The sequence below is a fragment of the Mustela lutreola genome, chromosome 8, assembly GCF_030435805.1.
Source record: "Mustela lutreola isolate mMusLut2 chromosome 8, mMusLut2.pri, whole genome shotgun sequence".
NCBI classification, from domain to species: domain Eukaryota; kingdom Metazoa; phylum Chordata; class Mammalia; order Carnivora; family Mustelidae; genus Mustela; species Mustela lutreola.
This window is the reverse complement of record NC_081297.1, coordinates 19,465,670-19,479,381: the sequence shown is the minus strand read 5'-3', so window position 1 is coordinate 19,479,381 and position 13,712 is coordinate 19,465,670. Positions and strand designations below refer to the sequence as shown.

The following is a 13,712-nucleotide window of genomic DNA, read 5'->3' as shown; positions in this document are numbered from 1 at the left end:
TTGGACTTTCATTTGACTGTTTGTTCAAAATAAGGGGATTAAAGCCATGTTGTTACTGGACATACATTTGAGGAATAAATTGTTTTAAATGGATTTGCAATGGATACGAGTAAACTATTTTTCTGGCTCCCTTTTCTTTGGTGTTTAATTTTACTCTCCATTGGGACCATTAAAAAAAGGTTAGGTCAAGTCAATTAGTAGTTGGGATTTTTCTTTGTTTTACATACATGTTATTTAGTGTGGGTTAAATTACCCTTGAATAATAAAAAATTATGTGCGTGTTATAAACACATTTAAATTTCTATTCCATAAAGTACTGAGTGCCTTCTTGCTGTATAATAAAAAGGAAAACAAAACATTTCTTGACAATGTGAATTCTTATTTACCTGTATACACAGAGAGAGAGAAAAAAAGAAATTTGTATGTGATCGTTATCAGAAAAGTATTATATTTAAAGATTTGACTTGTTAACTCATTAAACACCAAATTGAAAAGTTGTCTTTCATTTTACATTTTAAAAACATTAACAGTATATAGGAGAAAGTAAGAATTTTAATCGTTTTTCAGTGCCTCAGGACTAGGATTACTTTCTGACCAGCAAAGACAAATATTTCTTCACCAACAGCAGTTTCAGCAGTTGTTAAATTCTCAACAGCTCACGCCAGTAAGTTCTTTCTTTTGATAATATTTGATTTCTGTTAGGAGCAAGTGTTCTAAGCTGAAGTAGACATTTAACATGGGTATAGACTTACCCACTTTGTGAAATAGCATTACCGGATGCATAATAACCCCCAGAATAGTTTGTCTTGCCATTTGGTATAGTCCACGATACCTGTAGTGACATTATATTGATTGATTTACAAGTATTAGAACATGTCCTGGGGTACTCTTTATACTCCGGTAATGTGATGATGAGTTAAGACTTTGTATTTTCATGGGGTTTCATTCTGACAGTGGAGGTGGTCAATAAGCAAATATATGGTTTTGGTAGTGATGGGCACTGAGAAGAAAAATGAGGGAAGGCAAAGGGATAAAGGAACAGTGGGACGAGAGGCTAATTTTAGATAGTGGAGTCTTGCCTCTTTGAGTAGGTGACTTTTGAGCATAGACCTGAATAAAAGTTGAAGGAACATGAATTTTTTGACTCAGGGGAATGGAAGAGTAGCAGTGGAAAAGACCAGTGTTTATGTTTTGAGGACTAGAAAGACGGCTGGCATGACTGCAGAATAAGAGAGAGGCTGGTGCAGAGGAGAGAAAGTCTTGCAGAGGTGAGCCTTGTTTGGCTGTCTGTGGCAGGAAATTTAGATTTTGAGTATGATATGATGCCATTGGTGATTTTTAAAAAAAAAACTTTTGTGAAAACTTTCAAATGTATCAAAACAGTATATAGTATATTATTTTAAATAATTATCTCAACTTTAAAAATCTTGTTTCATATATCCTCACTTTTTCTTTCAGGATTATTTTAAAGAATTAATTGGAAGATTTAAACAGAATAGTGACATATAACAATTCCCATTTTTTAAAGATTAGTAGTCGTTGTGCGGAAAATTGTATGTGTTGGGAGGGGAGATAGTTGCAAAAGGAGAAGTAGGGAAGCTATTGGAGTAGTCCAGGTAGGAGATGTGGTTTCTAAAATAGGATAAATGGGGCGGAGTGGGGGGACCATCTGGGATTGTGTATTTTGAAGATAAAACCAACAAGACTTGTTTGTCAGACATTCAAGGTAAGGAAGAGTTCTAAACAATGGGATGTTGCAGTTTACTGAGATTTGGAAGACCTAGAGGAACAGCTGGTTTTGGAGAGAAAGCACAAGTTCTGATACAGACATACTAAGTTGGAGATGTCTATTTAGGTGTTTAAGTAGGATGTGGACTGGACAGCTGTGTGAGTCTGTGGAGTCCAGGGAAAGGATGCAGTTAGAAATAACAAATTTGGGGGCATTGCTGCATATATGATACTTAGATTTACAAGATTTTATGAGACCCGTAGGGAATGAGGACTGATATCTGAGGATTGAGATAGCCCTGGCTATCCTGGAAGAGGAGCATAATCTAGTAAAGGATGTGGGGAAAAAGTGACCAGCGAGTTAAGAGAACTGAAAAGTGGTGTCCTTGGGTCCGCGTGAAGAAGATGTATCAACGAAGGAAGGACTTGGCTGTGTAAAAATACTTCGGGGAGGACAAGTAAATTGACTGTTGGATTTGGCTGCCTGGAGGTTTTGACAATTGTGGTGAGAAGTAAAAACCACCTCAAATGGTTCCAAAGAAAATGGCAGGAGGGGAAGTGAAGGTGGAGTATTGGCAGCTCCAGACACTTCACTCTAAAAAAGCAGAGAAATGAGCAGCTAATGGAAGAAGGACATGGTCTGAGGGGGAGGTTTCTTGTTCATTTTGAATATGACAGTACATGTATATGTTGATGGGAACAGGGGAGAGGAAGGAAAGCAGAGCAGCCAAGTACTTCATAGGGGACGGAAAGGAAGGGGAGTGGAGAGCAGCATTCTACTGTATGAAGAGGGCAGGCAGAGCAGCTGTCAGAGGGCTTTTATGACAGGAGGTTGAGGAAACCCACTGTTAAGGTTTTTAATTTTCAAAATTACATTAAAGGTATCAGAGGTGCCTGCGTGGCTCAGTTAGTTAAGCATCTGCCTTCGGCTTAGATTATGATCCCAGGGTCCTGAGATCGAGGCCCATGTTTCTGCTCAGTTGGGAGTCTACTTTCCCTCTCCTGTCCCTCCCCTGCTTGTGCTCTCTCTCAAATAATAAATAAAATCTTAAAAAAAAAAAAAAAGAATTAAAGTATCAGCTGGGGGAAATAAAGATATTGGTGGTCAGAGGAGAGAAGCAAATGTGGAATAGGTATCTTGGAAGAGAGGACGAATTGACTAAGTGTGTGGTGGGGGAGGGGCGCCTGGCTGGCTCATTTGGTAGAGTGTGCACCTCTTGGGGTTGTAAGTTCAGGCCCCATGTTGGGCATAGAGATTTACTTAAAAATAAAATATTTAAAAAAATATTCAAAGTGTGTGGCTCACATGCAGAGATATTCTGGCCCGCGTTGTGTGGTCATAAACTTAAAGCCAGACGGGTTGCTGTATTTGCGCAACTATCTCTAGCTCCATTTCCCTAGCGTACTTCACTGAGTTAGACTGTTCAGAGAATGCACTATTTAATTAGCTCAGAGTTTCAGCCTTTGTTTGTAATTTCTTTCTAAGTATCTGCTCAGGGTGCCTGGCTGGCTTAGTCAGTAGAGTGTGGGACTCCTGCTCTTTTGTGAGGTGAAGCCCCATTTTGGGTGCGGAGATTACTTAAAAAAATCTTTAGGGCACCTGGGTGGCTCATTTGGTTAAGGCTCTGCCTTCAGCTCAGATCATGATCCTGGGATCCTGGGATTGAGTCCCGCATTGGGCTCCCTGCTCAGTGGGAACCTGCTTCCCCCCCCACCCCCGTATCACTTCCCCCTGCTCTCTCTCATTCTCTCTGTAGGTCTCTCCCTCAGTCTCTCTCAATAAATGAATGAATGAATGAATGATCTTTTAAAAAATTCAAAAAATTGTTATAAATAAGTAAAATATTTCTTCCCATTTTGTTTTACTTTAGTCAAAAATATATTGAAAATACTTGTTTTGATCGTGGATCATCGTTTTCACTGTTACTGTTCTTACAGTGGTAAAAAGATAGCTTGTATATAAATTCTTTAATGCTTGCACTAAAATGTGATCTTGTTTTCTTATCTCTCATCTTAATATGAAATACTAAAATATGGTTTATTTGGGGTCCTTCCTCTTAAACAAGATTATTATTAGTAATAGTACATATAGATGACTCATTTCTTTTCTTTTCTTTTCTTTTTTTTTTTTAGAGGTTTTATTTATTTGACACAGAGATAGAGAGTACAAGTAGGCAGAGCAGCAGGCTGAGGGAGAGGGAGAAGCAGGCTCTCCGCTGAGCAGGGAGCCCAACATGGGGCTCTATCCCAGGACCCTAGGGATCATGACCTGAGCCGAAGGCAGCTGTTTAATTGACTGAGCCACTCCAGCACCCCAGACATCTCATTTCTAGAACATGATTCGTTAAGGAGGTTTTAGCACACACATTGTTGCTCAGAGACAAGAACTGAAGTGGTTTAAATTCTATCTTTCTTTTGTCAGCCAAGATTGTGGGGTGAAGTTTGTTTGTTTACAAGCGGCACATTTTCTTCTGAGGCATCCTGACTTCTCCCATCTTAAGAAAAATTCATGCTTGACCCTCCTCCCCCCACCAATTGCTGCCCTGTTTTTCTGCTTGCTGTCTCCTCCCAGATGGCCTTCGTTCTGCTAACCAGTCAGTGGGCAGTTGTCCTTCTTCCTTGATCTGGCAACAACATTTGACAGAGTTGATCACTCCTTCCTCCTTGAAACACTTTCTTCCCTTACCCTTCAGGAGCCCCGGTTACGGCCGTGTTATTCCTGCCCAACCATTTCATTCCTCTCTTCACCGCAGCCTCTCACTTTCAGAGTAACCGAGAATTTCAACGATCTCCTCCATTCATAGAGCTTCAAATGCCGTTCTCCAGTCCAGTATTAAATATGTGCAGATGTTACATCTTCAGGCCAGGTCCCTTTCTGGAATTTCAAACTTCTGTATCCAACTGCTTTCTTGATATCTCCACTAGGGTGTTTTGAAATAGACATTTCAAGCATAGTGTGTCCAAAACTGAACTGCTGATCTGTCACAAACCTGCTCCACACAGTTTTGCCTACCTCAGCCAAAGGGAACACCGATTTGTAGTTGTTCAAGCCCAAAACCTCGCAATCATACTTCACTCTCATCTGATGCTTTCCATTGAATCCATCAAGTCCTGAGTCAGATTGTGTCACACCTTGGCTTAAAACCTTCCCCTTCTTTGCTGTATCACTTTGAGTAAAAGCCAGAGTGTTCTTGGCCCACCACCATGAGGCCCACATTCTCTCCTTGTCTCCTCCTCGTTCAGTTGTCCTCAGCCTGCCCCTGGTCTCCTTGCTAGTCCTCAGTCACACAGGGATATGCTCCCACATAGCCCCTTAGCCCCGGATGTTTCCTTCTTCCTAGAAATCCCCCCCCCCCACTTTCTCCATATCCACATAGTGAATTCCCTCCTTGCCTCCAACTCTTTGTCCAGTTGAGAACCACCCTGACCTATCTGAGATTTCTACCCCCCCAATATTGTCTCCCACACGTTCCTGTTTACCCTGGTCCTTACCAATAATCATATCTTAATATTTTGTTGGTCTCTCTCTCCGCCTCAGGCTGAGCCCACAGAAGGGCAGAGATTTTCCCCCCGCTGATATGTCTCAGGACAGTGCCTGGCACATAGTAAACACTCAAGAAATCACATGCATGCTTGCTGCAAAAAATGATCTCATAACTATACCAAGGGCGTACTCTCTGTTGGCATGAATGAGAACTTTAAAAGTTACTTTTTTGTTCCCAGAATTGGGAATGAGAATGGCACATATTCTAAAGTCAGATCCAGATAACTTAATGACTTCCAAGTTGCTGTTGCCCTTAATTATCATGGACAACCTAATTTGATTAGGTCTCCTGTATTTGTTTGCCCTGTTTTGAAAAGAAGCCATTCACTAGTAATACTGACACTTTATAATAGATGGTTATAGTATATTTTTCCAGATAAGATACTATTTTCTTTCTTAGTGTATATGTGACTTATATTTAAATATCTCCTATTAAAGTAAAGAAGAAAATAGAAAAGTCAGGCTTTACTGACTGCTGAATTCTGGGACTGGGAGCTCATCTTCTCCCACATGTTCTCGACCTCAGGAGCAGCATCAGGCCCTCCTGTACCAGTTAATGCAGCAGCACCACCACCAGCAGCACCACCCGCCGGAACTGCAGCAGCTCCAGATCCCCGGGCCCACGCAGATCCCCATCAACAACCTGCTGGCAGGAGCTCAGGCGCCGCCCCTCCACCCAGCCACCACCAACCCATTTCTTACCATCCACGGCGACAATGCCAGTCAGAAAGTAACAGTAAGTGTCTTTGCTCTGTCTTACCTAGTGAAATCATAAAAAGAAATTTACTGAGGAATCAGAGATGACTGTCTCTTTAGCTTTTCTCTCTTATTTAAAAAAAGTATATTATTCCCCTGATAACTTCTTCTTAAAACCAGTTGCTTCAGCAGCTGGATATTGTAAACATGAAGGATCCAAGCCAATTTATACAGCCCCTGAAGTACATTAGTTTAAATTTGTGCATATGGTTTGAAGTACGTGTTATAATTTACCGAATTGGAAATGAAAATGTGTATTTTAGTTATAGTAAGGGGTATGGGACAGTCCATTCAAAAGATAGTAGTTGGTGCTTTTTGATGAACTTTGGTTCCATTAATTTGTTTAATTATAGATTCAATCTAGATAATTTTGGAATATTTTTATTATTTTGCTTTAAAGTACTTTATAAAACTGAATTATGCTTATAATAAAATTAATATATAAATTTTTAGGGCACTCCAGTTACTTTGCCGAATTAATTTTAAAAAGAAACTAAATCATAATGACATAATTATTATTACAGAAATATTACACAATTACATAAATACATAATTACATAATTGTAATGGATTAAATTATTAATTTCATTAAAGTGATAGCCTCTTAGCCTTTCAATATACCAGTTAAGATACATTAAAAATGGATTCAGGAACAGTGTATTATACATATAGTAGCACACATTTTAAGGCTGTTTCTTTCTATTAATTATCCCCTTCAATTAGCTCTTCTTTACTGGAGTATAAGTATTTCCCCTAAATTCGAGTTCAGGGCAGAGCCCTCTCAGAGGAAGGATATTGGGATATAGAATGGAGACTGGATGTCCAGAAAAGGAAGAAGGGAAAGAATGAGGGGGCAGACTTGGCAAATCACAGTGTGAAAAGTCACAATGTTTGCTATTTCCCATTACTTTAAAAGCTTGCTGTTTACTGCGCTGTGAGTCTTCAGAAACTTGAGTTTGTACTGAGAAACAAGTTGGTTCAAAATGCAGGATTAATTGGTTTTCGTTAACTCTTCAATGCTTTGTTTGCCCCCTGCCTCTGATTGTGAGTACTACCATCACTGTCATAAAGCTAGTCACCTCCCCAGTGTTGTACAGATGTGGGAAATCTCTGTGAATCTGTATTAATTTAGGGACTTTTTATACTGTTTTTTTCTTGCATTAAAAAGCAAACTACAGGCATACCTTGGAGATAGTGCAGATTCAGGTCCACACTACTGCAGTAAAGCAAATACTATAATAAAGTGAGTCAGATTAATGTTTTTTTTTCCCAGTGTATATAAAAATTATGTTTACATTATACTGAAGGTAGTCTGTCAAGTGTGCAATAGTGTAATAGCTAAAAAAATACCAAAGCACATACCTTAATTTAAAAATACTTTTTATTGCTAAAAAAAAAAAGTGCGCTGACCATCTTCTGAGCATTCAGAGAGTTGTAATCACTGATCACAGATCCCTGTAACAAATATAATAATGAAAGAGTTTGAAATAGTGTAAGAATGACTTAGTGTGCCTGGATGGCTCAGTGGGTTAAGCCTCTGCCTTAGGCTCAGGTCATGATCTCAGGGTCCTGGGATCAAGCCTTGCATTGGGCTCTCTGCTCAGCAGGGAACCTGCTTCCCCTTCTCTCTCTGCCTGTTGCTCTGCCTACTTGTGATCTCTCTCTCTGTCAAATAAGTAAATAAATAAATCTTGGGAAAAAAAAATAACGTGACACAGAGATACAAATTGATCAAATGCTATTGGAAAGGTAGTACCAGTAGACTTGCTTGACACAAGGTTGCCACCAACCTTCAGTTTGGGGGAAAATTCAGTGGAGTGATCCACAATAAAATGAGGTGTGCCTATATTTACAAGCTCCCTTTTCCTGATTGATACAGGATGGAATGTGTTTTTTAATGGAAAACTATAATAATAAATAAGAACAAAATGAGCAGTATTAAGTACCTAATGGGAGAAAAGCAAGACTGGGAAATTATATTTATGTGTACCCCATCATGTGCTAGGCGTCTTTGTTAGATTACAATAGTATATGTGATTTCAGTCTCGAGGGACTTTATTTTTATAGATTAGTAAAAGGAGACTCAAAGAGGTTAAAGCTTAAGAGACAAATGGCACATGTGGGATCAGAACCCATGACTTTGTTAGTCCATAAAAAATTCATTTTCTCCAATACCATGTTACTGCTTTTGTGGAGAAGTCAATTTGGGGGATGATTTCTCCATCCGTTCTCCGAGTTCTGTCCTTCAGATGGCCCTTCTGTCTTTGTAACTGCTGAGGTTAATAGAAAGCAGATAATAATGTTTACCAGTAAACTCATGTCTTTCCTATTGTGCTGAAAAGCAGTTGTGCCAACTTGTAGAAAAAAATGAAGTCACTATATATACCATCTTATTTCTATTATAATTCCAGTTTAAGAGACGAGTACCACAAGCATGGGCCATGTGTTCATTTACATAATGCCTTTGATTTTGTTTAACTGCAGAGACTTAGTGATAAAACTGGGCCTGTCACTCAAGAGAAAAGTTGACACTTGAGAAACCTCTAGATCGCCTCTCCTGCTGCTCTAGCACTTCCTCTGGCTGCCATTGCAGCCCTCCTACACCTATGAAGAAATGCGACAAGAAATGAACTGCACAACAAAGGATTAATTGCCGCAAGGACTTTCTTGTAAGGCTTTGATTAATTTTCTTGTTGCTTTGTTGCACTGAAATGGAATTCCCATATATCCCCCATCCCTCAACCCAGATTTTTTTGAACTTTGAAAAAAAAATTTAATAACTAACTTTTGTCAATGAAATAATTACATGCAATGAGTTTATCAACCTAAGAGGAATTTAATGTAGTTGGTGCACAACTAATTTTGTTATAAATTGGAGAGATGAACAGCAAAACTAAAGAGTTGTTCCATTTATAAACTTTGATTTTGTTGTACCAGTTAGAATATGAAATACAGTCTTTTGTTTGGGTTACAGTATGCTCGCTCTGTGAGTCAGATCTTAAGACAAATTTTAAGGAACTGTCCAATATCTTCTATTGGAGTTTTATTGGTTAAGTATTGCAAATTAATAGGTCATCAACTGGGACTTGGCAATCTTTGTTATAAAAATTTTCTTTATAATGGGATTTGGCCAATTTTGGTAATCAAGTTAGGATGATAACGTCTGCTTCTGCTAAAGGTAATTTTCTTTTGCTAAATACTTTTTTTTTTTTTTTTTAAATATAAAGTGCTAAGACCTACTCATATTTTAAAGTAACTACTCATATTTTGAGTTAAGTGAGTTCTAAGGCTGCTGGGGGAACCAGATCAATTCAAAGCGAAAGATTTCTTTCAGAAAGAGGGGCCACTCTGGAAACTGCTGGTCGGGTTTGGCCTGAATCAAGTGCCTGTTAGTACCTCCGTTGTGTTGAAATGGCTCTAGACAGCTGAGCTTGCACTACCGTCAGTCCTTGTGAGTAGTAGGGATAGTCAGTGTTGCACCAGCAGCCTTCCCCATGGTTCTGCCTTTATTAAAAACTTTCTATGCCACTGTAGATAGCTCAGGCAAAACTATTACCTGGGTATTTATCCACTAATGAGTCACAAGAAAAATGAGTGGATTTGGTAAGAATTTTTTTTTTTTTTAATTTAAACAACTTTTCATTTACTGACAGTGATTTCAAACAAACAAGCAAAACAAGTACAGTTCCTGAAACAGGTGAAATTTGTATTTACAGTCCTTATACTTTGGTAGCTACACTCCTGGCGTGACAGTATGGCAGAGTATAAATTGAACAATTGGGGATGTAATCATTGAACTGTTCTTAAATGTGTGAATTATTAGTGGAAAAGACCCAGCTGTAATTAGACCTCCACTGTGTACTTAGCTGGAAGAACATGTTAATTCTGCAATATGTCTCTTGGTTAAACATTGCACAGTTCTTACCTCATTTCTGTAAATAAGGTTTTGTGAATCTGTTTTGTATTGTGAAAAATTCATAAGATAACATTGATATTTTGATTTGTAATATTTCTAATTGGTAGATTTAATTGAAAAGTAAAATTAATTTATTTTTATATGTTCAGGGGAATTTTAAAGAAAGTCAAATCTTTTGTAGATAATTAAAAAAATCGGTGTGGTTTATTTTACTTATTTAACCCACTGGTTGTTATTCTGTAACAATTTGTATAAATGGTAAATTTTGAATGTGTTGTTATTTTACCTAGATGTAAAATTCCACATGTATTAAAGAAAATGTACAAAGTTTTTGTTAATAAAATTTAATAATGTTTATAACTCTGTGCCATTCCTTTTTCCAGTTTTATTAAGATAAAATTGGTATACAGTAAGCTTAAGGTATACAATATAATGATTTGTCTTATTTTTATTATGAAATGATCATGACAGTAAGTTTAATTAACCTCCATCATCTTGTGCAGATACATAAACAGGAGAATGAAGAAAAAGTTTTTTCCTTTGTGATGAGAACTCTTAGTATTTATTCTTTTAACAACTTTCAAATTATCATAGAAGCAGTGTTAACTGTCTTCATGTTGTACATTACATCCTAGTACTGATTTAATTTTTAATTGGACATTTTTACCTTTTGACCACATTCATCCAGTTCTCTCTCATCCTAGCCCCCACCCTCTGGTAACTGCAAATCTGATCTTTATGAGTTAGTTTTCCTTATCTCTCTCTCACTTTCTCTCTTATTTAATAGATTGCACATATGCGATCATGCAGTGTCTGTCTATCTCTGTCTAACTTATTTCACTTAGCACAGTGCCCTCAAACAGCAGGATTTCCTTGTTGCCGCAAACAGCAGGATTTCCTTCTTCTTTATGGTTGAGTACTGTTCCATGTTATACATATGTAATATATATATATATCATATGCCATATGTGGAGTGTGTATGTGTGTGTGTGTGTGTGTGTGTGTGTGTGAACACCACAACCTCTTTATACGTTCATGTATTAGTGGACATTCAGGTTGTTTCCATGTCGTGGCTATTGTGAATAATGCTGCAGGGAACATGGGAACATTGTCTCTCTGACAATGTTTTTATTTCCTTCAGATACGTTACCAAAGGTAGGAATGCTGGATCATAGAGTACTTCTATTTTTAACTTTCTGAGGAGCCTCCGTGCTGTTTTCCACAGTGGCTGTACCTGTTTGCATTCCCACCAACAGTGCACGAGCGTTTCCTTTTCTCCATTTTCTCACCAGCATATTATCTCTTGTCTTAATAATGGCCTTTCTAACGTGTGAGGTGATACTTCACTGTGGTTTTCTTTTGCATTTGATGATTAGTGATGTTGAGCACCTTTTCATGTACCTTTTGGTCATGTGTATCTTCTTGGGAAAAAACGTCTATTTTGGGTCCTTGGCCCATCTTTTAATTGGATTATTTGGGGGGGGGTGTGCGTGCGCGTGCGTGGGGGTGTGCGTGTGCTTGCACTCTCGAGTGGTATGAGTTCTTTATATACTTTGGATATTAATACCTTACCTGATAAATGGTTTGCAAATAATTTTTCCCATTCCATAAGTTGTCTTTTCATTTTACTGATGGGTTCTTTTGCTGTGCAGAAAGTTTTTATTTTGATATAGTCTCACTTTTTAAAAATTTTGTTGCTTGTACTTGCTTTGGGTTTCATACCCAAAGAAATTGTTGCCAAGACCCGTGTCAGGGTTTGTTTTTTGTTTTTTTTCCCCCATGTTTTCTTTTAGGAGTTTTACAGTTTCTGGTCATACATTTAATTTCATTAGTTCAAGTGATTTTTTTTTGTGAGTTGTGCTAAGATAGGCATTCAGTTTCACCATTTTACACATGAATGTCCAATTTCCCTAATACCATTATTGAAGAAACTGTCTTTTCTTCATTGAGTATTCTTGGCTCCTCTGTGAAATACTAGTTGACTGTATATGTTTGGTTTTATTTCTGGGCTGTTTTTTTTTTTTTTTTTTAATCTCTGTGACATTGGTCTCCGTATCCATTTTTAGGCCATCCATGCTGTTTTGATGATCATATGGTTAAATGATATAGCTTGATATCAGGAAGTATGATGCTTCCCACTTTGTTCTTTGTCAAGATTGCTTTGACTATTCAGGGTCCTTTATGGTTAAATACGGATTTTAGAATTTTCTTTTCTACTTCTATAAAAATGCCATTGGAATTTTGATATGGATCATACTGAATCTGTATGTGGTTTTGGTTATATGGACATTTTAACAATATTCTTCTAATCTATGAATTGTTCTTTCCATTTATTTTGTCTTCTTTCTTTCATCAGTGTCTTGTAGTTTACAGTATAGAGAACTTTTATTTCTTTTGTTAAATTTATGCTTAAGTATTTACGCATAAATACTTAAGTTTTTGATGCTGTTGTCAATAGGATCATTTTATTTATTTCTTTTTCAGATAATTCGTTGTTAGTGCATAGAAATGCTACTGATTTTTTTTTTTTTTTTTTTTTAAGTGAGAGAGTATGTGTGCGTGTGAGTTGCAGGGGAGGGGCAGAGGGAGAGAGAGAATCTTAAACAGGCTTCTTGCCCAGCGTGGAGCCTCACTCATGTGGGCCTCAGTCTCATGACCTGAGCTGAAATCGAGTCAGACGCTTAACCGACTGAGCCATCCAGGCACCCTGAAATGCTACTGTTTTTTGTGTGTTAATTTTGTATCCTGTAACTTCACTGAATTCATTGACTGGATCTAATAGTTTTTGGTGCAGTCTAGGATGCTCAATACTATGTTGAACAGGAGTGGTGAGAGTGGGCATCTTTGTCCTGTTCCTATTCTTAGAAGAAAAGCTTTCAACTTGTTGCCATTGCATCTGATTTTAGCTATGGACTTGTCATTTATGGCCTTTATTAAGTTGAGATACATTTCTTCTATACAGAATTAGTTGAGTTTTTATCACAAATGGATGTTAAATTTTGCTACTTTTTCTGACTCATATAACCTTGAGAGTGGTATATGATTTTTTTTTCATTCTATTAATGTGATGTATCACATTGACTGATGTATAATATATGTCGAACCATCCTAGGTATAAAACCCACTGGATCATAATGAATTTCTTCTTCTTTTTTTTTTTTTATGGTGAATGATGTGTTGAATTAGGTTTGCTAGTATTTCTAGTATTTGCATCTATATTCATCAGGGATATTGCAGTTTTTTGTTTATTTGTGTGTTTTCCTGTAGTGTTCTTTCTGGCTTTGGTAGCAGGGTGATGCTGGTCTCATAAAATGAATTTGAGAGCACTCCTTCCCCCCTTTTTGGGAAAGAGTTTGAGAAGGATTGTTGTTGTTGTTGTTTTAAGATTTTATTTATTTGACAGAGAGATCATAAGTAGGCAGAGCAACAGGCAGAGAAAGAGGAGGAAGCAGGCTCCCTGCTGAGCAGAGAGAGCCCAGTGCAGCACTCAATCCCAGGACCTGAGATCATGGCCCTAACTGAGGAAAGAGGCTTAACCCACTGAGCCACCCAAGCACCCCAATTCTTTTAAATACTTGGTAAAATTCACTAGTGAAGCCAACTGGTCCTGGACTTTTCTTTGTTTTGAGATCTTTGATAAGTGAGTCAATCTTACCAGTGATTGGGCTGTTTTTTATTTCTTTTTGATTCGGTCTTGGTAGATTTTATGTTTCTGGGAATTTTTCCATTTTTTCTAGGTTGTCCAGTTTGTGGCATCATAATAGCTTC

The 13,712-nt window shown here is 37.7% G+C and overlaps 1 protein-coding gene across 20 annotated transcripts in view; it reads left to right on the top strand.

Annotated features, from left to right (window-relative positions):
* The window catches only part of MLLT10 (MLLT10 histone lysine methyltransferase DOT1L cofactor), a 234,733-nt gene extending 224,433 nt beyond the window's left edge, over nt 1–10,300 (top strand). For all 20 annotated transcript variants that reach the window (XM_059183966.1, XM_059183958.1, XM_059183957.1 and 17 more), the window contains 3 exons: nt 568–664; nt 5,799–6,008; nt 8,513–10,300. In XM_059183966.1, coding sequence (XP_059039949.1) covers nt 568–664; nt 5,799–6,008; nt 8,513–8,557 — 352 coding nt within the window. In that variant the 3' untranslated portion in view covers nt 8,558–10,300. The remainder of the gene's footprint in view (nt 1–567; nt 665–5,798; nt 6,009–8,512) is intronic.
* Nucleotides 10,301–13,712: the final 3,412 nt, after the last annotated feature.